This window comes from Moschus berezovskii, chromosome 9 (assembly GCF_049115385.1).
Source record: "Moschus berezovskii isolate FMDL1 chromosome 9, NW_MosBer_1.0, whole genome shotgun sequence".
NCBI lineage: Eukaryota > Metazoa > Chordata > Mammalia > Artiodactyla > Moschidae > Moschus > Moschus berezovskii.
Window position 1 is genome coordinate 67,152,752 of NC_142468.1, and position 23,556 is coordinate 67,176,307.

At 52.1% G+C, this 23,556-nt stretch overlaps 2 protein-coding genes across 2 annotated transcripts in view; both read left to right on the plus strand.

Moving 5' to 3' along the window:
• The window catches only part of VPS39 (VPS39 subunit of HOPS complex), a 46,789-nt gene extending 44,328 nt beyond the window's left edge, over positions 1–2,461 (plus strand). The window contains exon 25 of the mRNA XM_055436129.2: positions 391–2,461. Coding sequence (XP_055292104.1) covers positions 391–466 — 76 coding nt within the window. The 3' untranslated portion in view covers positions 467–2,461. The remainder of the gene's footprint in view (positions 1–390) is intronic.
• Positions 2,462–4,546: 2,085 nt separating this feature from the next.
• Positions 4,547–19,361, plus strand: PLA2G4F (phospholipase A2 group IVF). Its single transcript, XM_055436981.2, has 20 exons — positions 4,547–4,713; positions 5,996–6,068; positions 6,667–6,803; positions 6,899–7,027; positions 7,447–7,487; positions 7,699–7,741; positions 8,207–8,273; positions 10,518–10,684; positions 10,780–10,884; positions 11,076–11,113; positions 11,304–11,439; positions 13,045–13,181; positions 13,405–13,627; positions 14,358–14,472; positions 14,698–14,835; positions 14,927–15,034; positions 16,011–16,205; positions 16,480–16,646; positions 17,165–17,351; positions 17,644–19,361. Exons 1-20 carry the CDS (start codon positions 4,603–4,605, stop codon positions 17,862–17,864), a joined length of 2,538 nt encoding a protein of 845 aa, XP_055292956.2. The 5' UTR covers positions 4,547–4,602; the 3' UTR covers positions 17,865–19,361.
• The last annotated feature ends 4,195 nt before the right edge of the window (positions 19,362–23,556 follow it).

The following is a 23,556-nucleotide window of genomic DNA, read 5'->3' on the forward strand; positions in this document are numbered from 1 at the left end:
AATGGATCAACAAGGTCCTAGTATATGGCACAGTGAGCTATATCCAATTTCCTGGCATAAACCATAATGGAAAAGAACATAAAAGAAGAAGGTGTATATGTGCATAGCTCAGTCACTTTGCTATACAGCAGAGACTGGTACATTATAAATCAACTATATTTCAGTAAATTTTTTAAAAATTAAATAAATTATAAAAAAGATTCCCCATGCAATTGAATGGCGTGGGCCTTATCCTCTGTTTGGATATGTGACCGAGATGGTGGCCACACTGCTCTTTATGGTTAGAGTAGGTAGCTTCTGGGGTGGCTCCTGGTAAGGTACCTTTTCCAGTAAGAACTTGTGTTCTCTTAGAGGCAGTCCTCACTCCTAGGTCATTTTCCTTCCCTGCAGCGCATTTGCAAGATACCCCAATGGGGTGGTCGTGCATTACTTCTGCTCCAAAGAGGTCAACCCGGCTGACACCTGAGCCCAGCAGGCCGAGGATTGAGCAGCGGACAGCCCGGCTACTCCAGAGGGGAGAGCCCCGACCTTGGGAATCGGGACTGCTGCCACCACCAGGTGTCTCCCCGTTTGGACACTGGCTACCTTGAGCCCTGGAACATTTCTGAATTATTCAGACTTGTGTTCTGACGTTGCCAGATTTTTGATAGAAAAAAAAATTAGTTACACCTTTTATACCATTATGTTGCAGGCAGTTTCAGAGAATTGGGGATACCTGCTTGGACAGGAAGAGATGAGAAGGGTACCATCCTGCCTTTGCATTCCACGCACCCAAATATGGAAATTATCTCAAGTGTCTGTAACCCTCCTGGAGGTTGTTTATTCAGTTTTCTGTTAGTATGCACATAGGACTTCACAGGAGCCTTCAGCTTGGCTGCCTGGAGTCCCTTAAGCAGAGAAGCCCCAGAACCCCTCTGACTGCAGGGGCCGGACAGGTCTACACTCTAGGTAACGCTGGTCACTTTGTAGTTGCTGACCCCGCATCCCCTCACCAGTGTCCCCAATCAGCTCTTGATTTTTCAGTCTCCTTCTCTTTCTGTTTATTTTCTTCCTTTATCTCTCCCCTCACTGTTCCACCCAGGCTTTCTCTCCCATTTTCCTGACACCAGGAATTTTGAACAAGGCAAAACGAGAAGCAAGAGGAAGTCCTGATTTCTAGGAATACATTGATAACTGACTGTCACGTGTGTTGTAAATAGAACTTCCTTGGACTGTACACTCCATGCCCAGAAGCTTAGAAGAGCATCACTCTCAGGGCCGAGTGTGACGGTAGCTCTCGGGGTGGGCTACCCTGGGTGTGTGACCTCTTGGCAGATGTCTGCAGAGGTGCCTGCTCCAGGTTCATCCTCCAGCCCCCCAGGGCAGGTTGGTTTAGGCTTGCTGAGCAGAGTGCTTCGTGCTTTGGGCGCCTTTCTCTTTCCAGGCCATGTCATCCACCCACTTTGGCCTGGCCATTGTTCTCCAGCTTTGTTTGTAAGGGTTGGAGGATTGCGTTGGGACATGGACGGTAGGGGGATCCCTGCTGCACACAGGAAACGATCAGATCAGAAACTGACAAGTCCAATGTTGGGTGTGCTTGTGCGGGGCTCGGGGACAGCCGAGAATGCTGCTCGAGCGCAGGAGCTCCTGACAAAACTCACCGCCAAACTTGGGGGAGCCCTTGTTCAGGGGAGACCCCGCCTCCCATAGGGCCCCAGAGCCCACAGGCTGAGTCCCCAGCACTGCAGGCTGAAGACACACAGGGAGCGTGCCCTGTATCCTGTCCTCTCTGGGGGCTTACAGACTCACCGTGACCCCAGATAACAGCTTTGAGGGTAAGTGACAGCGCCCAATACTGACACTGCTCTGGTGGTCTGTCCTCCACATGCCGAAATCCTTTTTAAACCACAGCATCATGCTGTCTGGGGCCTGTGTTGTATTCTGACTTGCTGCAGGTGTAGACGAGGCTCCTCCCAGGCACACCCTCCATGGAGGGTCTGAAGGGACAAGCGTAAGAGCCATCAACGTTGTTCACAGAGATGGGGGACCCTGCTCAGGTTTGGGAGGCCGAACAGCACATCACAAGATCCACATCCCACTGGCCATGCCCCTGCTAAGAAGCAGGGCCACGCTGGGCCCCATTTGCACCAGTTCTGAGCACCAGGCTGAGTTTCCTCTGGAGCAGCAGCTGAAACTGGCCCCAGCCCACACGCCCTGCCTTCCTGGCCTCCATGCGTGCACCTCCCATTCCCACCACCTGTGTGGCACACGTGTTTGAAGCAATAGAATAAAAAATGTATGTTTCCTTTCCTGCTGGAATATATAAACGACCCAGTTTTCCCGAACTCCATTCTCCTGCCCTAGACACTCTGCCCTCCACAGAGGTGTGGCGAAGCCTGGAGATGAACACACTATGGTGAGGAATGGCAAAGCTCTCATAATAAACATCGTGAAGTAAGAAACCAAGCCTGTCTGGGTCTCTCTCTCCTCCCCCCTTTCCTGTGGGATTTGATGAAAATAACAATGGAGTCAAGATCTTGGTCCATTAATTTAAAACCTGCCTGCCAATGCAGGGAACACGGGTTTGATCTCTGGTCCAGGAAGATCCCAGTTGCTGTGGAGCATGAAACTAAGCCCATGTGCCAAAACCGCTGAGCCCATGCACTGCAACTGCTGTAGCCTGAGCGTCACAACAAGAGAAACCCTCACACCACAACTAGAGGGTCGCAGGAAGACCCAGTGCAGCCATAAATAATTAAAAAAAAAAAAAAACTATAGCTTAAAAAAATTATCTTAAAAAGAGTTGAAAAGACTAATCCAATTAGTGACTAAGGAAAAAAAGTCAGTATAACACTGTCTTGATCTGTGCTGTCCAGTTCAGCTAGTGTGTAGCTGCTGTATTGACGGCACACATGGAGACCATCTCATCACAAAGTGTCAGTAGACACTGCAGCTCTAGCTGATCCAAACTGTTGCCCCTTCACTTCACAGGTCAGGGCCTCGTGCTTCCTCCTGCAGCTGAGAATGACTGGGAGGTGCATGGTGGCTGTGGAATTGGTGGGGTTAAGGGACTGAGGGATGGTGGAGAAGTGTGGGTCCACTTTGGCCAGCTCCAAAACAGTGGTCTGTTCTTTCTGTGTCCTTGAGAGCCATCTCTGACCATCCTGAGTTCTCTCTGGAAATGAAAAACATCTGGGACTAAGAGGTTTGACTTTCCTGAGGCATGGGGCCGATGGCTTCCAGGAGAGGGTGTGGTATAGCCTAGAAAACACTCCAATCTGTCAGGACCCCTGGACGCCAGGCCTGGCTGACTCTGCCCCCAGCTAGCTCCGTGCCCCCTGCCCCCTTCAGTCTCCCCTGCTGTGTACAGATCACCAAGAGGGTGGGACGCCATTCCTGAGATCCCAGCATAGGTTCTTGACCTCATGCTCCAATTGAGCAAAAACTGGCACTCCCGTTTGGGAACTGGCCAACAGCAGTTCTGGGAGTTTCTGGTCTGCACTTGCCTGTGGGTTTCATTTTGGAGCTGAATCACTTCATTTGGAATGTCATTTTTTCAGTCTCCAACTTGGGCCACAGGAAAGAGAGTGGAGATGACTGGGTCTTGGTTGAGGAAAAGAAATGTATCTCCCAACAGCTCACTGCCCTAGAGATACTTTCTTCCAGAAATGGTGCCTATCTTGGACAGCTCGGTGTTTGTGGTCCATGGAAAGGGGGACATCACACACCATCTGCAGCCTCAGGCTCACAGTGGTCACTGAAGCCTTTATCTCCAGTAGCTTAAGCCTTTATCACGATGGTCACTGAAGCCTTTATCTCCAGTAGCTTAAGGACAAGTGGACCAGTTTTGGCCTGCCCTTATCCATACCACCTAGCTATATGCCTAATTCTGTCCCTGGATCATCCAGGCATTTCCACTGATTCAGGAAGGGCACCTGGGCAGAAGCCACAGGGAGTCAGGAGTCTGAATTTCTTCAGGATGACGTAGCACCCTCTTCACCTTTGGACCAGCCTAGAGCAGTGCTCCCTCAGGGTTTGAAGAACAAGTGAGGGAGACCTTGAGACATTAGAAATACCTTTGAGTTCAGATGAAACACTGTGGACACCAGAGATTTCCAAGTTTCTGCTTAAGAGCTGTGGGGTAGATGGAACTTGAAAGGTGTTGGTTTTAGGATTTTCTGGTAGCTTGGTGGGGACTAGGCCCCTAATGCAGCACTTTCTGGCTGCTCTTCCCTGGACCACCTGTGTTGGCATCATCTCAAAGGCTTGTTGGAAATACAAACACCTGGGTTCTATCCATACCCACTAAATCAAATAATCTGGGGCTAGGGCTCAGGCGTCTATTTTCCATAAGCAGCCCCCCAATAACCAGGGGGTGGGACTGGGAACCAGAGTGCCTGTTCTGCATCCTCTTGGAAAGGAACTGAAGTCCCTCCTGACAGAGGAAACGGCTCCAGGCACTTCCTGGAGCATGTTAAACCCCACCTCCAGCCCCAGTTGAGAGTGCTCAGTGGAGCGCCCAGCTCCACCCTCCCCACCCCAGCTACCTGTCAGACCTGAGCCAGCAGTCAGTGTGGCCAGAGTGCAGGCAGAGTTTCCTGCCAGGAATTGGGCTGCCTGGCCATGCTCTGGGCACTCTGGCCCAGGTGGCTGACAAGCAAGGGGCTGCCCCTCCTGGGTGCGGTGCAGCTACAGAAGAGAGAGAAGAGGGGGCCTCAGTGGAGGCAGTGGCGGGTAAAGTACCTGATCTTCCCTGGGGGTGTGGACGGGAGAAGTTCTGGGAGCCCAGTCCGCTGTGGAGACTGAGGCCAACTCTGGGAATGTATTTGGATCTTGGTCAGGACCAATTCACTCTAGATTACCTGGTAGAGCTTAGAGAACCTGGCCAAACAATAATCTTGAAAATAATCCCACCCAGTTAGGAAGTGGAGGGCGAGGTGATGTGACACTTGCAGCTGGTTGGGTTAGCCTGGCTGTAGGTAGAGTTGGGGGGTTGGTGGTTGAGGGGGTGGTGAGAGTGAGGGGCTCGCTGGGGTCTGGAGGAGACAGTCTCACCCCTGGGAGGCTGCAGTCTGCTCTCCTGAGCCCAAGCTGCCATCTCCTAAGTGACTTATCAGACCAGTACCAGCTGCATGAAGGCAATGGCAAGCCACTCCAGTACCCTTGCCTGGAAAATCCCATGGATGGAGGAGCCTGGTGGGCTGCAGTCCGTGGGGTCGCTAAGGGTCGGACACGACTGAGCGACTTCACTTTCACTTTTCACTTTCACACATTGGAGAAGGAAATGGCAACCCACTCCAGTGTTCTTGCCTGGAGAATCCCAGGGAAGGGGGAGCCTGGTGGGCTTCCGTCTATGGGGTCACACAGAGTCGGACACGACTGAAGTGACTTAGCAGCAGCAGCAACCAGCTGCATGACTCTAGGTTTCCCTTCATCTGCCCGCCCCGTCTTGGGCCATCTTTTAGCCTTTGTCAGGAGCTGGCGGGTGCAGCTCGTCACAATTTTTTCTTTTGATAATCTCCCAAACACCTTACTCGAGGTTTCACTTCAGCTGTTCAGCTATAGCAGCGGTACTGTAGTCAGGGGAGCTGCCCGTTTGTGGTGCACAATAAACATAATTACTAAACATAATTAGTTAGTGTATTAAGCACTTATGCTGGGCACTTTGTATGACTTCTCATTTAAAACTCACTATAACCCTGTGAGATTATCATCTCCACACTCACTTTAGAGACAGGGAAACTAAAGCCCAGGGAAATGAAGTTGCTTGCCCAAGGTCATTTAGCTAGTCCACGGCGCAGCTTTGATTTGATCCCGGCCTGACTGATTTCAAGGTCACATTCATCACCAGTGTGCTCAGCTTCCAGGGCTTCACCTGCCAAGGCCTCCTGGGTTCCTGGCGCAGGGACATCAGTGACCCTGGGCCAGGCTGCCTGACGCTCTGTGACGGGATGAGGGAAACCTGAGGTGGGCCCCACAGCTGGCTTCCTGGAACTGAGTCTTTCTGTCCTTTCAGCGGGAGACCCACCCCTACTATGACCTCCAGGTGAAGGTGCTGAGGGCCAAAAATATCCAGGGCACAGACCTGCGTGAGTGACCCCTAATGCCACACTTTATCCCTTCCTCTCCCTGGGGCCTCCCTAGAGCTCAGCAGGGGCTGGTCAGAAGTGCACATGTGTATTTAGAGTCTAGCGGGTGGAGGTCTGTCTGGTGAGGGAGCCTGAGGGCCAGGCAAGCAGGAGCTGGAGGGGAGGGCAATATGCAGACCGCTGACTCCTCCCTGAGTCTGGTGCGTGGAGCAGTGCCAGCCTGGGTGAGCGTGTGAGGTCTGCTGCTGCCAGAAGTCACTGTCTGCTCTCTACGGGTTTCCATTGCAAGGCTCACACTGGGAAGGAGCTTGGAGCGCGTTCTCTGGATCAGGGCCTTTCTAGGAATTACCCCATGGGCTGTACATAATCTCTTCAACTGGTCACCACAGAATCTCCATCCTGTTGAATGGGAGGAGTCTCCCTGGTGGAGATGGACTCAAAGTCGAAGACATGGGCTGTCCCTTTCTCCCCACCCCAGCCTGCTCCATGGGCAGCCTCCCCTCCCCTCTCTGCACTTCCTACCCAGCCCCAGCTTCCTCCAGGCAACCTTTCCGGCCATAAGCTAGAGGCTGAGGACCCCTGTCCATCTTAACTACAGTGTCCAAAGCTGACTGCTATGTGCAACTGTGGCTGCCCTCAGCATCCCCCAGCCCCGCCCGGACCAGGGTGCTGGCCAACTGCAAGGATCCTGAGTGGAACGAGACCTTCCACTACCGGATCCATGGTGCCGTGAAGGTGAGGGCTGGGCTGCGGAGTGGGAGGCAGGGTTCTCCTCCCAGAGGCTCGCCCTCTGCTTCGCCTCAGTTCCCCCCTTTCGACACTGTCCCCAGAATGTCCTGGAGCTCAGCCTCTATGACAAGGACATCCTGGACAATGACCAGCTCTCCCGGCTGCTGTTTGATCTGAGGAGTCTCAAGCCAGGCCAACCACACAGACACACCTTCCCCCTCAGCCAGCAGGTGAGCCGCCCCACCTGGGCAATGGGCTCAGCCCGAGGAGACAAGGCGCTGGGCACAGGGATCTCCAGGTCAGCATGGGTCGAGCCTCTAAGACAAACCTCCATCCTGCAGCCCCTGTTCCCACAAAGCTTTCCTGCAAACACTCCTTCCCTGAGTGAAGCCGACACGTGGGCTCCTCAAGGGGATGGACCCTGTGTGTCTCTGTCACTCATGAATCCTCAGTGTCTAGAACATACCTGCCCACAGCCTTGAATGGATGGAGCTCCTGGTGACGATGCCACTACCCCTGGGCCCATGAGCAGCCACGACAGCGGTCTCCCTTCTAGTCCCTGGAGCTGAGTAGGATAGGGAGTTGGGAGAAGGTCCTGAAGCTCGGGGAGTACTTCGAAAACTGGTGCTCTCTTGCTCCCTCCATGTAGGAGTCACACGAGCTGCAGGTGGAATTTGTTTTGGAGAAGAGGTGAGTTCCAGTGGAGCCCATACCGTCCCATTTATGCTGAGACCTTCCCAGCTCCCAATCACTAGGTCCTGCGCTGACCTGGCCTGAGAGGGGAGGTCCTGATCCTGACACCCACCCCTACCCCAGACCTGCCCTGCTCCAAGTTCTTCAACTGCTTTGGTTACATTATTATAATAACAGCCATCTTGAGGGATTCATGTGTCCCTTGCAGCCAGGTGCCTGCGCCTGAAGTCATCACTAATGGGGTCCTGGTGGTGAGTAGGGGAGACCAGTTGGGGGATCTTCAGGGCTTGGGGGGGGGGCTTTGAGGAGTCTACGACTGAGCCCATCATGCCCACTTGCCTGAAGGGCACTCAAGGGGAGACATGTTGGGAAGGCATCTCCAGGGACAATGGGGCACCTTGCCTCCACCTGAGGGAATAGCCCAGAAGCCAGCCTCCTGGGCAGGGCACTCTGCTCACTCAGGCCCCTGGCTTCTGAGACTGCCAAGGAGCCACTGGCCTGGGCCCCTCCTCTCCTCCCCCTTTCCTTCCAGGGGACCCTGCCTCTGAGTCCTGGGAGGGGGCTCTGACAGAAGACCCCTGCTCATAAGGCACAGGCCCTGGGAAGGATGTCAGCTGAACCTTTCCCAGGAGAGCCCTCCCTCCCTCTCTCCTGGTTCAGGCCCTGTTCAGGGTCCCATGGATGCTCTGGCTCCCACAGCACTCTGTTTTCCTCAGGCTCAGCCATGTTTGAGAATCCAGGGCACCCTCAGGGGTGATGGGACAGCCCCACATCTAGAGCATGGTGAGTCTGGCCAAGGGCCTGGGGTCTTGCCTTCTCTCCTGCAGGGTTGGAGGCTGCTGGTTTCAAGAAGAAGGGTCTTAGACAGAAAATTCTTAATCATTCATTGCTTAAATCATTGCTTAAAGCCGACCAAGGATAAAATGGATTGCCTCTGAAAGTAGTGAATCTCTGGAAATGTTCAAGCACAGCGGCTGTATCAGTTCAACTACTGATGTACAAAAAGTACCCACAAAATCTCAGTAGCAGACACAGCTGGGGCAGGGCTGATCTAGGCTGGGCTTGGTGGGGTGACCTGGCTCGGCTCCCATGTCCCTCGTCTACCTTCTGTGACCAGCAGACAAGCCCAGGCATGTCCTGAAGACATCTGCAGAGGTGCAAGAGAGCAAGTCCAGATGAGCAAGAGCTTTTCGAGTCTTTGGTTACATCACAGCCACTCACTACCATTTTGTTAGCCAAAACAAGCACAAGGCTGACTCCAAGTTGGAGGGTGAGGAATACAGTGGCTTCTTTAGTGGGAGGAATTGAGGTCACGTGGCAAAGAGTGAGACCTCCAGAAGTGAAGAACTGGGGCCATTGCGGTCTGTCACAGAAGGCAGGCACTCAGGAGGGGGCCCAGGTGTGGGAGGGGAGCAGAGGCTGTGTGGCAGCTAAGGTCACTCTGACAATGGGAGTCTGGGCCTCCGGGCCAAGTGCTGCCCAGGTAACATCGGGCACTTTCTATGAGTCAGGCACTGGGCTAAGCATTTTATAGTGTTTTATTTTTGAATCCTCAGAACAACCTTGTAAAATAGGTACAGTCATTACTCTCTTTTAATTCATGAGACAGAGGCTCAAAGAAGCTTGCTTAAAGTCACACAGTCAATAAGTGATGGAGCAGACGAGGGCCCAGGTCTGTGACACCCAGGACCTGTTTGCTCCCCCCACCACAGCTTTTATTATTTCTTTCTGTGAATAGTCCATATTAGTCTCAGCCTGAAAACTGTGTTGTGAATAGAAGTATCACCTATTTTTGAATTTCCTTCCACCCCTGCTCATGTCAAGTCCCAGGTCTCATTTGGTGCCAAAGAAGGCATATAGGGAAAGGGATTCCATTTGGACCTCTGCTCCTGAGTATTTGGGATCTGGGGCTTTTTTATGGGTCTGTCTGGTCCCCTCTTCGTGGGTGTCATCTGTAGCTCTTTCTGTCTGGGGTCTTGCTTGCTCTCCAGAAAACTGCAGAGTCAAGGGCAGGCCCTGCTGCTGCTGGGCCCCCAGGCCTCTCCCTGCCTCCTCCCAGGCTGGCCTCACCCAGGCAGGGCCAGCTGTCCTCTGCTTCCCCAATCCTGTCCTCTCTGTGGCATGAACCCATGTCCTTCTACCTCCTGTGCAAACCCTGTCTGTTCTCACAAGGTTTTATGCTTTGGAAACAATATGCAGCTTATTTGCTTTCTCTCTGGCCACAAACCTGCCCCAAGGCAGTCAGCACAGGGCTTGAATAGGGCATCAGAGGGGGAAGTACCTGTTGAAAACTGGTAATAATGTAATAATTAATATAGGATCATTATAATATGCGGAGAGGCAATGGCAACCCACTCCAGTACTCTTGCCTGGAGAATCCCAGGGACGGTGAAGCCTGGTGGGCTGCCATCTATGGGGTCACACAGAGTCGGACACGACTGAAGCAACTTAACAGCAGCAGCAGCATTATAATATGATCCTATATATATATAAAAATTATATGTTTTATACCAGGCTTCCGAGGTGGCACTAGTGGTAAAGAACTCACCTGCCAATGCAGGACACATAAGAGACCTGGATTCAATCCTTGGGTCAGGAAGATTCCTCAGAGGAGGAATTGGCAACCCACTCCAGTATTCTTTCCTGGAGAATTCCATGGAGAGAGGAGTCTGGTGGGCTATAGTCCATGAGGTTGCAAAAGAGCTGGACACGACTGAAGTAACTTAGCATGCACTCATGTGATATACTTAATACAATAATCTCAAAATCATCAGCCCCATAAGCCCTGAGCAGGAGCTCTTCGCTCAACAACAGCTCCCAGTTCTGACCAGGACAGGTTATAGGACCCTGAGTATCTTTTGTGATACCTTGTCTGTGGGACATGGTGTCAGAGAGTGAGCAGGGTGACGAGCTGACATTTCCAAGGGGAAGAAAAGGGGAGTTGCTGCTGGGGTGCCACCATCATGAGCCACACACACCCCACCCTCACCCCCTCACCTGGCACTCACCTGGGCCCTCTGCTGTCAGGCCCTAGGCAGATTCAGCTGGCAGTGCCTGGAGCCTACGAGAAGCCCCAGCTCTTACCTTTGCAGCCTCCCACGGAGGAGGGCGTCCCAGCCATGTTCACCTTCCACGTGAACCCAGTACTCAGCTCCAGGCTGGAGGTGGACCTAGGAGAGAAGCTCATGGTCCAGGTGAGTGACGTGGCCTGGGAAGGAGTGAATGACAAAATCAGTCCAGTCGGGATGAGGCCCCTTTCCCTCCACTCTGAGTGTTTTCTTCTCTGCAGGGAGACCCGAGGGCCAAAGAGGAGGCCCAGACCAGCAAGCCTGGCATCCTGCTCTCATCTCTGGCCCTAGGCCAGGAGCAGCAGTGTGCTGTGGCCCTGGGGGAGGTAAGGCCCTGTCCAGGTGCCTGAGGGATCCCTGCCTGCTCTATCATCACCAAAAAAGGTCGGAGGGGGAGGTCAAGATAAGGCCAGCCTGGAGCTCAGACATAGTGTCCACATCCGGGCCAGAGTTACCAGAGCAACCAGTGCTGTGGGTCCCACTCAGTGCTCTGGTGATAGGCTGCTGTCTCTTCCAGGGCCAGGAGGTGGCCATGAGTGTGAAGGCAGAGATGAGGTGAGGCACTGGGGGGCTATTCTGCTGACTCAGCTCAGCTGGGGGTTGGGGGTGTCTGGTTCCCATGGGGTCTTCCTGAGGTGTTCCCTGGATTGTGCATCTGTCTGCTCCTGTGCAAATGGGTTTGTCTGGAGGCTCTCCTCCACTGAACCGTCACCCAGTACCCCACCCCTGAACTCATCTGAGGCAGCTCTGGGGACCTTGACCTGCGTCTTGGCTTCGACCTCTGTGATGGGGAGAAGGAGTTTCTGGAGAAGAGGAAGCGGCTCGTGTCCAAGGCCCTTCAGCAGGCTTTGGGGTTGAGCCATGCTCCCGACAGTAGCCAGGTATGGAATGGAGGAGCTGGGCCCCAGAGTGGCTGGGACCATTTCCAACTTCTTCCTTGAGAGGACTGACTGTGTGACTAGGAGGTGACAGGAAGCATTGAGGAAGCGTGGGGACCAGCGGAGGAAGGCAGCCGGCCTGTTTGCCTGAGCTGATGGGCATGCTCAGGAGAGTCAGGGCCCCATACATAATGGGGGCTGAGCAGCCTCAGCTGAGGGGGCTCTCTTACTCTGCTCCGGCTACTATAACAGAACACCCTAGATTGGCTCAAAAAATGGACATTTACTATCTAGCCTGGAGGCTGGAAGTTCCAGATCAAGGAGCCATCAGGGTTGGCATCTGATGAAGCTGCTCTTGCTGACTGTAGATGGCCACCTTCTGGCTGGGCCGTCACATGGCCCTCCCCCTGTGCATGTGCAAGGGTTTGGGGGAGTCTCTTTCTCTTCTTCTTCTTACAAAGGACACCAGTCCTATGGGATGAAGCTCCGACCCTTATCACCTCACATAACCTATATTACCTCCTTATTGGCCCTCCCGCCCATCTCCGCAGGAGGCTGCAGGGGCAAGGACACAATGCAGTCTATAAGAGTAGACAAAGAGATTTGGAAGTGGAGGCTCCATGGGAGCCTGTGTCTGGGAGGCAAGGGGAAAGGCAATGCTGAGGGGGAGACCTGGGGTAAATCAGGAACAAGCAGTGGCTTCCTCCTGTGTCCAGCGCTGACAAGCTGAGCAAGCCTAGACTTCTGGTTTGGTAATGCCTGCCCTGTGCCAGGTCTCCATTCTGTGGGCAGAGGGTAGAAAGGGCACAGGCCTGCCAACAGGCCCTCCGCCTCCTCCAGCCCTCTGAAGACACAGTGACCTTGTTGGGATGTAGCCACAGAGCAGTTTTTTCAAGACAGGAGAAGAAAGGAAAAACAGGGAAAGGAACCAGAAGCCTGGGGTGGAATGAACCAGACCTTCCTGGAAAATTTGAGGAGCCAAAAAGTTTCTAGTCTGATCCCACCAGGACTCTCTGATCCTAAAAAGACATTTGGGCACCTCTTGTGTCTGGGGCAGGTCCAAGCCGCATGCTGGCCTTTGTCACTTCAGTTCTTGTTCTCAACTGGGGGTAACTCATGCCCCACCCATCTAGGGGACATTTGTCACCACCACTGGGGGAGGGGAGGGGGATGCTACTGGCGTCTGCTGGGTAACGGCCAGAAATGTTGCTCAACGTCCTATAACACACAGAATAATTCCTTACAACAAAGAATGTTCTGGTCCAAAATCACCAACAGTGCCAAGGTTGAGAAAGCTTGATTTCACTGTTTTGAGCAAATCCAGTATACCTCCCAGGTACATACTTTCCTGGTATAATGTTAAGAGCCATCTCGGAGGCTCTACTGCATCAGTCTGATAGCCTAGTACTTACTATTGGTATGATTGTGGACATAGTATCTAAACATCCTGAGCCTCAGTTTCCTCATCTGTAAAGTGAGGATGCCATTGGGTTGCTTTGAAGATTCAGTGAGATAACACAAGCCTTTTAGACCAGTGTCTGATATGCCAAGCAATAACAGATGAGCAGTAGTGGGAGTAGATGGTATCATGACTATCATTGTGCCCAGGTGCCGGTGGTAGCCGTGCTGGGCTCAGGAGGTGGAACCCGAGCCATGTCTTCTTTGTATGGCAGCCTGGCTGGGCTACAGGAGCTTGGCCTCTTGGACACTGTGACCTACCTGAGTGGGGTCTCTGGGTCCACCTGGTAAGTGCAGTAGGGGCAGGGCAAAATAAAGGAGAGCTCTGAAGGGGCAGGGGTGTGACCTGATGATCTGTTGAGGAGGAGCAGGAAGGGACAGAGTCCACTGGGCCCTCTGAGTGGGTGGTGCAGGTCAGTGCAAGGGATGGGGGAGGGGGCGACTCACAGACACCTGCATCTCTCTATCCCCTTGCTATGCCTCCCTGTCCCTAAATCCCTCCATACCCAGGTGCATCTCCACACTCTACAAGGACCCAGCCTGGTCCCAGGTGGCCTTGCAGGGCCCTATTGAGCGTGCCCAGGCTCGGGTGTGCAGCAGTAAGATGGGGGCAATGTCCACGGAGCGCCTGCAGTACTACGCCCAGGAACTGGGGATCCGGGAAAGCAGCGGTCACAGCACTTCCCTCGTTGACCTCTGGGGCCTTCTCATTGAATATTTCCTGTACCAGGAGGTAAGAGATGAGTCTTACCACGTAAGAATGTGGCTCCTGTCCACCTTACCCCATCAGCATTTAGTTCCACTAAAGCTTTCCAAAAACTTAGTGCCTAGGCCTCACTTCCAGAGATGCTGGCTTTGGTTGGTGAGTTGTCAAGCCCTAGTTCAGATCTGCTTTGAAATTGTCCCAAATGATTCCAACCTGCTATTGAGAAAGAATGCCACTCCAGCCCACTGGCCAAACAGGCATGATGCATATCACCTGGTGATTTCTCCTGGAACTGCAGACCCAGCAGGCACTAGGAAATGAGATGAGAGCTGAGTGAAGTTCTTAGGACCCTGGGGACCTATGGGTCCTGGCCCGCTGGTGTGTGGCTGTTAGTTGTGAAAGTGATATCTTATTTCTAAGAAAAGAACACATGTTTTCTAGTGATTTACTTTTTAAAAGAAAGTAGACTGGATTTTCAGTTGTTCCTTTAAAAATGTCACTTGACTCCCTTGGGTTCTAATATGCTTTCTTGAATGGAAAGAAAGGGGGAGGGTGTTCCCAAAGGCCCTGGAACTGCACAAAGCCCACAGTGGCCTCCGCTCTGCTGCAGCCCAAAGCCTGTCCTTTCCAGAGTTGTCTCTAGATTGCAGCCCTTAGCAACCAAAGTTTTGGGGGACACCACACCGCACAGGGTGGCACGGGGCTGTGGAAAGGGAACTCCTAAAGGGCCAAGTGGTCTCCCTTCTTTCCTGACCAGGAAAATCCTGCCAAGCTGTCTGACCAGAAGGAGGCGGTCAGCCAGGGCCAGAACCCTTACCCCATCTACGCCAGTGTCAACGTCCGCAGCAACGTCAGTGGGGAGGACTTTGCAGGTGCCAGGGTGTGGGGACCTAGGGAGCAGGGAGAGGCAATGGTGGGGGCAGGTGTAAGAGGCCAGGGTTCTCAGTGTACAGGTGGATGCCCTGGAGCAGCACAGTGGGCCTGCTGCATCCTGCTCTGGACAAGGCAAAGATTCCTGCTCAGGCACAAGGCTGGCGGGGAACCATGGGCTCCTGGTCAGAAGCCCCTGGTGACTTTCCCTTCACTTTGGCTCCCAGAGTGGTGCGAGTTCACCCCCCATGAGGTTGGCTTCCCCAAGTACGGCGCATATGTTCCCACCGAGCTCTTTGGCTCAGACTTCTTCATGGGGCGACTGCTGCAGCTCCGGCCCGAGTCCCGGATCTGCTACCTGCAGGGTATGTCTAGGTGGGATGGCTGGGGACAGGGCAGGCTCCATGAAGTGGGTGGAGGGGTTGTAAGGGCCTGGGGCCTTGCCTTTCTCCCTAGGTATGTGGGGCAGTGCCTTTGCAGCCAGCCTGGATGAGATCTTCCTGAAGACCGCTGGCCGGGGCCTCAGCTTCCTAGACTGGCTCAGAGACAGTGTGAACATCACAGGTGAGAGCAGAGATCCCCCAGCCAAGCCCACCCCAGCCCCCAATAGCTCTTTCCAGCAACAGGACCCTGGCAAAGGCCTAAGGACTGAGGGAGAAGGACTTGGATGTCCCATTCGGTTCAGAGAAGTACTGAGAAGATATCTTCTGGCCTAGGGTCTCTGGATGCCCAGAGGTCTACAGAGAGGCTGGAGGATGGGGGGCCCATGTCAGAAAACGGAGTGGGAGCTATGAGTGCTCTCTGATAAGCCTATGCCTTTAAAATTCTCCATTTTAGCTTCAATTAGATCAATTTGGGGCTACTGGGCTGATCCTCTGCCCATCCACCTCAGGGCTCCCCTTCAGCCCACTCCTTAAATGGCCCATGAGCTTCCTGCTACGTAGACATACCTTCCCCACCTTTCTTCCCTGGGTAACTTTGGTCCTGTTCTAAAAGTTCACCTTAGACATCATTTTGTCAGGAGGCATCTCTGTTCCACTCCGTCCCCCTAGGTTGATCAGGGGTCTGACCGCCAAAGTCCCGTAGAACCGTATGCACATCCCATATGGTCCTGATCTCAGGGCACTGTCACCATTTTGACCTCTTTATGTGACTCTCCCCTGGTACGCTGTGAGCCCTGGAGGGCCAGGGCTGGGCCTGTCCACCTCTGCAAACCCGTGCCTGGTACAGTGGCCAGCATGACACATGATAATTGCCCAGCAGGTGTTTAATGGGTGAAATTCTAACTGGAAGTTGCATATGCAGCTTTAAGGGTAGGTGGTATTTAATGCATGCTATGTCACAGACAGCTTTCAAAATGTGGGGACCATGAAAGAAAAAGTCATTTAAGTTTGGGAAGCAGTGGCCAGAGGCCTGAGAGTTGGGGCTGGGGAAGAGGAGGGATATGGGGAGATGAAGCAGGCTTCTATGAAGCGCAAGGACCACTGGGCAAAGGAGGGCCCCACTTCTCATTGTATTTCACCCTCCCACCTCCACCTAGATGACTGCCAAGAGCTCCAGCTTCACGAACCAGCACGGCTGAGAACCAGGCTCTTCACCCCTCAGGGACCCTTCTGTCAGGCTGTGCTGGACATATGCACCTCCCGGTTGACCTCAGCCGAGAACTCCAACTTCACCAGGGGCCTCTACCTGCACAAGGATTATGTGTCTGGCAGGGAGTTTGTGGCCTGGAAAGGTGGGTGCTGCTCTGGGCAGGGTCCCACCTATGCCTGTGCCTGTGGCTCTCTGAGACCAGTTCTGCCTTTTGACCATGATGGGGCTTGGGGTGGAGCTCCAGCTGCCCCGGGGGGCGGCTGGCAGGGGAAGGACTGTGATGACTGTGCTGGGAGGCAGGGCTGGGAGCTGAGGTGGGAGACCCTGTGGCTGTCAGAGACAGGAGGAGAGCTCTCGACAGAGAGGGGCAAGGAGAAGAGGGGTGCTGCAAAGTGCAAGCATTTGTCTTTGTGCAGATTTGCATCCGGACGCCTTCCCCAACCAGCTCACTCCCATGAGGGACTGTCTAAACCTGGTGGACGGAGGCTTTGCCATCAACTCCCCATTCCCGCTGAGCCTGCAGCCACAAAGAGCTGTGGACCTCATTCTGTCCTTTGACTATTCCCTGGATGCCCCTTTTGAGGTAAAGTGCAGGGCGGGTGGAGGATGGGTCTTTGCTACAGCAGCCTGGCTGGGCATTGAGGGATCGCCCCTTGAGGAGGGCCTGGGTTCTGAGCTGTGGGTGAGCACCTTTGTGAACACTGTTAGCAGTTCTGGTCTCCTCATCTGGAAGGTGATGGGGGAGAGTGGGAGTCAGGAGAGGAGGCCAAAGAGAGTCTTCAGGAGCCTTTATCCAGGTGAAGAGAAGACTGCTGTTCTGGACCATGCTGTTTCTGATGGATTCCTTGCTCCTGTCTGGGCCTGGGTCTAGGTCTGCTGTCCCTTGGTTACAATGGTAACCACAGAGCTAGCAGGGCCCCCCCAGGGAGTCTCGATCAGTGGCTCCCTCCAGCCGTGTGGGGATTTGGAGGTGGGATCTGTCTGTGTTGCCTGAAGTCACTTGGCTGGTGGGAAGCAGAGATGGCGTCAAAGCCTGGGCCTGTGTGAGTCCAGGGGGCCTCAGGCAGCATCAGAAGTACACAAGTCGGCGTCCCTACTCAGGTCTTACAGATGACAGAGAAGTACTGCCTGGACCGAGGCATCTCCTTCCCCAGGATTGAGGTGTCCCCGGAGGACATGAAGGAACCCCACGAGTGCTACCTGTTTGCCAAGGCTGAGGACCCAAGCTCACCCATCATACTGCACTTCCCTCTGGTCAACCGCACCTTCCGCACACACCTGGCCCCAGGTGAGGGGAGCCTGGGGTCTGGGCCTGGTCTACAGAGCCCTGGGCTGGTGAGGGGCGTGCTGTCCCCAGGACGATGTATGAAAGCCTTCCTCTTGGAGGCCCTGAGCTGGCCTCTGCTTCCTGGACTCAGCATGCACATTGGCCCGGCTCCCGGTGGGTGAGAGAGCTGGGGGGGGGGGCACCCAGGCAGAACCCATGGGACAAGCTGGATGTCCTGGGGGGTGGGCTTTTGGATTGGCAACTCCTCGCCACAGAGTACCCTAGCCCGGCCTCTCTCTGTATCCCATCACAGGTGTGGAGCGAAAAACAGCCGAGGAGAAGGCTGGTGGGGACTTTGTCATCAACGGGCCAGACACTCCCTATGGCATGATGAACTTCACCTACGAGCCCCAGGAGTTTGAGCAGCTGGTGGCCCTGAGTCGATACAATGTCCTGAACAATGTGGAGGCTGTGCGGAAGGCCCTCCAGCTGGCTCTAGACCAGCGACAGACTGGGAACAGGACTGGAGGCTGACCCAGGCTGGAGTTGGGGGACTGGGACAGAGGAGGGACCCTGGGCTCCAGACCAGGGCTTGGTAGGGGGAGAGGCAGTGGACCCTGCAGGGTTTCTGCTTCTCATCTCTTTGGAACCTGCACTGAGGTCCCCAGGCACTGGGGATGTTCCTCCAGGGTGCAGTTGTACTTTTGGCGGTCCCTTCTCCCCTGTGTTTCTGGGAGGAGGTAGTGTCTTGGGGAGGGGATGTCTGGCAGACATGAGCAGTTCTCATCTGACATTGGAGTGTGTGGAGGGACTCAGGCAACCATCGTGGCCCAGGGCCCACTCCAAACACAGAAGGACCTCAGAGGGACCAGGTCTTGAGACCCTCAACAGAAGGGGTGCTATGACAGCTGAGTGCAGGTTACTGCCCTGAACTGACACCAGAAGCAAAGATGCGTCTATCCAATCCACACTTCCTGCAAACAGCCCCAGCCCTGACCATCCCTCCACGCTCCACTGCATCTGGATGCTAACAGCATCCAGAATAAAGGGGGACCACATCGGTTGCCCATCTGGGTCACTCACCCCAGGGTCCTGCCTGTTAATTCCTCTTTACCTCTGGCCTCCTCTGCCAAACCCATGGCTCCCCTCCCTCCTGTGCTCAGCCTCCTGAAGGCTGTGGGGTGATCTCCCCTCCTGGCTGGGCTCCAGCTGGAGGTTCCCCATGCTAATTACCCGTCTTTGCTCTTTAAACTTGGGTCACATCACATCAGGTGTACAGCTGCTACCTTGAGCAAATAGTCTCAGCATTCCCAGAAGTTAAATGAGTGTGTCTAGAGGGCATATCCATTTATTGGGGCAGAGCAAACATGAACCTGCGTGTGTGTGTGTTCCCAGCGGCTCTGGCTGTGAGCGTCTGTCAGCTGCCAGGGATGGGCAGAGGTAGAAAGAGCCTAGCTGGGAAGTCAGGGCCTGGGTTCCCACCTTTTTCACAGGTGTGTCCTGCCATCTGGGCCAACTACTTCCCTCTCCCTCTGTTTATCATTTCTTCTGACCCACATGGGACCCTCCAAACATCCGAAGCCTCTCCAGCATTGGTAGATTTCCAGTCTGTGGAGAGGAGATCCACAATGATTGGGCTTGGTGTGGGGGTCTTCAGGCCCTCTCCCTCTGGCCAGGGCTTCTGTGGCCTCTTTCTCCTCCCACTGTCCCACCCAGCGCTGAGCCACCTGGGGCCCTTCCATGGCCCAGCTGCCATACAGCAAGTCCCCGACACACAAACCTTCAAGCTGTGAACTTTCAAAGATACGAATGTGCGTTCCATCAGCGTCAGGCCCTACTGAAACTGCAGCTTGCCTTCCATCTCCTAGTGCTGACCATCCTTCCGCTCAACCATCTCCCACCTCCTTTTCCTCATCCAGTCAGTAACTCTTTTTGCCTGCTCATTCAATGCCCACCCCTGTATGCCAGCTTTTGTCATGTACTTTTTAAGGTACTGTACTGTGAGATTAAAAAGGTTTTCCTTATTTTTTATGTTTGTTATATATTATTTGTGTGAAAAGTATAATAAACCTATTATAGTACAGTATTATATAGCCAGTTGTGTTAGGTGGATATCTTAGGCTAACTCTGTTGGATTTAATGTACAAATTGAACTTACAGACATGCTCTCAGAATGGAACTTGTTCATACGTTGGGGACTTACTGTACTCACTGCTCATTCAACACTCCCCTGCTGCCAGGAGTGCTCACTTTGGCTATTGCCTCTGCCTAGATCAGTCTCTTTCTCTCCCCCTCACTCTCCCCCTCAATCACACATGCACATATGGGCATGCTGTCCAGGGCCCAAGTCACTATTCCTCTTTTAGTCAGAGAACCTATGTGACAAAGCCTCACTTGTCCTGACTCTGGGAAGAAGACCCTAGTTCTGGTTTCCAACTGGGAGGAAGGTGTCTAGATCCCAGTGTGTGCCCCTAGCCTGGCCTGGGATCCAAGCCTCTAGCTGGATGGGAACCAGGAGGGCTGAGGGAGCTGGGCTTCAAAAGAGCCAGTGCTTTTTGCTGGTGTGGGGTGGGGCAGCTTGGGTCTCTCCTGCCTCATCCCCAGGGACCATTGCTCCTCAGATAGGCCATCTGATTAGCTGGTGTTTGCACATCTTTTATGACTTTCTCCTTTGACCTCCTGTCTTCCTTTTGGTTTTATCTTTCTTTTTGTTGGAGTGCAAAATTGAATAGTTCTATAGTGGAGGAGTTCATCTTTCACTGTCCTATCTTTTTGCCTTTTCATACTGTTCGTGGGGTTCTCAAGGCAAGAAATACTGAAGTGGTTTGCCATGCCCTTCTCTAGTGGGCCACGTTTTGTCAGAACTCTCCATCATGACCCGTCTGACCTGGGTGGCCCTACACGGCATGGCTCATAGTTTCATTGAGTTAGACGAGGCTGTGGTCCATGTGATCAGATTGGTTAGTTTTCTGTGATTATGGTTTTCAGTCTGTCTGCCCTTTGATGGAGAAGGATAAAAGGCTTATGGAAGCTTCTGGATGGGAGAGACTGACTAAGGGGGAAACTGGGTCTTGTTCTGACTGGTTCCAAATCAGGAAAGGAGTACATCAAGGCTGTATATTATCACCCTGCTTATTTAATTTCTATGCAGAGTACATCATGAGAAATGCTGGACTGGATGAAGCACAAGCTAGAAATATCAGTAACCTCCGATATGCAGATGATACCACCCTTATGGCAGAAAGTGAAGAAGAACTAAAGAGCCTCTTGATGAAAGTGAAAGAGGAGAGTGAAAAAGTTGACTTAAAGCTCACCATTCAGAAAACTAAGATCATGACATCTGGTCCCATCACTTCATGGCAAATAGGTGGGGAAACAGTGGAATCAGTGACAGACTTTATTTTTTGGGCTCCAAAATCACTGCAGATGGTGACTGCAGACATGAAATTAAAAGACTCTTGCTCCTTGGGAGAAAAGCTACGACCAACCTAGACAGCTTATTAAAAAGTAGAGACATTACTTTGCCAACAAATGTCCGTCTAGTCAAAGCTATGGTTTTTCCAGTGGTCATGTGTGGATGTGAGAGTTGGACTGTGAAGAAAGCTGAGTGGCGAAGAATTGATGCTTTTGAACTGTGGTGTTGGAGAAGACTCTTGAGAGTCCCTTGGACTGCAAGGAGATCCAACAAGTCCATCCTAAAGGAAATCAGTCCTGAATATTCATTGGAAGGACTGATGCTGAAACTCCAATACTTTGGCCACCTGATGCAAAGAACTGACTCATTTGAAAAGACTCTGATTCTGGGAAAGACTGAAGGTGGGAGGAGAAGGGGATGACATCGGATGGCATCACTGACTTATTGGACATGAGTTTAAGTAAACTCCGGGAGTGGTGATGGACAGGGAGGCCTGGCGTGCTGCAGTCCATGGGGTCGCAAAGAGTTGGACAAGACTGAGCAACTGAAGTGAACTGAACTGATAGTGGAGGATCTGTGGAATATAAATCTTCTGAGTCCTGATATGTCTAGGTCTGGCTTTTCTTGCCCTGACTTAGGAGGGAAGAATTCTTGGTTCAGACTTACATTTATTCAGATTTTTATTTTCCTTGTGTTGGATATCGCTGCTGGGCAGCCTGATGTCAGATGCATTCTCATCCCATTGTAGGTAATTTATCTTTACCTAACTTTTAGGGTTTTCTCTTTGTCTTTGATTTTCAAGTTTCACTATGATTTTTCTAAAGTTACAACATGAAAAAAAATGAGTAAGCTCTTTCGATTTTGAGATTCATGTCTTTTTGAAGCTCTAAGAAATTATCTACCAATTTTATCAAAACACTACTTCTCTTCATTCTCTCTTTCTGGATTCCTATTAAATGGATACTGAAATGTATGAATGGATCCTCTGTATCCCTAAACTTCCTTTTACGCATTCAATTTTTTCATTTGTGTGGCATTCTGGAACTTTTCTTTGCATGATTTTTTGGTTCATAAATACATTTTTCACCTGGGGCAGTCTGCTGCTCTATCCATCTTCTGGGGGATGGGTTTAACTTTTGACTGTCACATTTCCCTGCTCAAATTCCCAAATAGGATCTTATGAAACTACCTGTTTTCATTGCATGGAAATGCTTGACCACTTACCTCAGATGGTGTTAATACGTACAGTTCAGTTCAGTTCAGTCGCTCAGTCGTGTCCGACTCTCCGCGACCCCATGAATCACAGCACGCCAGGCCTCCCTGTCCATCACCAACTCCCGGAGTACACTCAAACTCATATCCACAGAGTCGGTGATGCCATCCAGCCATCTCATTCTCAGTCGTCCCCTTCTCCTCCCGCCCCCAACCTTTCCCAGCATCAGAGTCTTTTCCAGTGAGTCAACTCGTTGCATGAGGTAGCCAAAGTATTGCAGTTTCAGCTTTAGCATCAGTCCTTCCAATGAACACCCAGGATCGATCTCCCTTAGAATGGACTGGTTGGATCTCTTTGCAGTACAAGGGACTCTCAAGAGTCTTCTCCAACACCACAGTTCAAAAGCATCAATTCTTCGGTGATCAGCTTTCTTCACAGTCCAACTCTCACATCCACATTTGATGGAAATTTTCTGATTGTTATGTGAACAGTTTCCCTGGGGCAGATTCTCTGTTGCCTACCCTTCATGGACTTTGCCTTCTTTATGTATATGGTAATTCTTGGTTGTCATTTCATCGCTAAGAGTGTTGTGTACAAGCTCCCAGCTGTGATGGCTCTTGGTCAGGTCACTGGCCATGCAATGGCAATTGTGGCCTTCAGGGAGCAGTGTGGGACTCAGGGAGGAGATGGAAAGGATGCAGTTCTAGAGACCGACCAGCAGAACCTTGAAGAGACGTTATGAATTTATTAATCTATGTTTGTATCTGATGGGTTTAGTGTTGCAAGGGGTATGTAAAATATTACAAAGGAGAATTCCAGTTTCAAGATGAAAGACAGAGGACAGGCTGAGATCATTCCCCAGCATTTTTAAAAAAATTAACAATTTTCAGTTATACAGTAAATTTTCTGAATTTGTTTTTTAAGAAAAAATTTAGGTTAAATCAGAAATTGTACATCCTAAAAAATAAAAAGTTAGATATTTTATTTGCAGGGAAGCAATGGAGATGCTGACATAGAGAACAGACTTGTGGACAAAGTGAGGGAAGAAAAGGGTGAGTCAAACCGAGAGAGTAGCGAGTAGCGTTAAACATATACATTACCATATGTAAAACAGACAGGCGGTGGGGATTTGCTGCATGATGCAGGGAGCGCAAACAGTGCTCTGCTACAGCCTAGAGGGCTGGGATGGGGTGGAAGATGGGACAGAGGTTCAGGAAGAGGGGGACATATGTATACTTAGAGCTGATTCATGGTGCTGTATGGCAGAAACCAGCACATTGTAAAGCAATTAAAAATAAATAAAAAATTTAAAGTTAAGTATTATGTTGCATAAAGTTCTACTTGATGAATAATACCTGAGTTTCTTTTTTGATCTCCAGGGTATTTTTTAGTCCCCAAATGCACCATCAATCTGAGGTGATGTCCATTCATTTCCATAGGACCAGTCAACTCTGACACACAAAAGGGTAAGGAACCTCTTGGTCTGAGAGCTGCTGGCCTCACTAAGGTTCTCAAGGGCCACTTACCAGGAGCCATGAGGGTGAAATGAGACAAGATGTGTGATATGCTGAGCACAGCAGCTGGCAGGCTATCTGCTC

Bases quoted from the DNA above. Each gene is read 5' to 3' on its own strand.
- PLA2G4F (XM_055436981.2), top strand. From the start codon at position 4,603: ATGCTCTGGGCACTCTGGCCCAGGTGGCTGACAAGCAAGGGGCTGCCC. The intron at 16,647-17,164 runs GTAAAGTGCAGG...GTCCCTACTCAG, and splicing joins CCCTGGATGCCCCTTTTGAG to GTCTTACAGATGACAGAGAA. The intron at 17,352-17,643 runs GTGAGGGGAGCC...ATCCCATCACAG, and splicing joins CCGCACACACCTGGCCCCAG to GTGTGGAGCGAAAAACAGCC.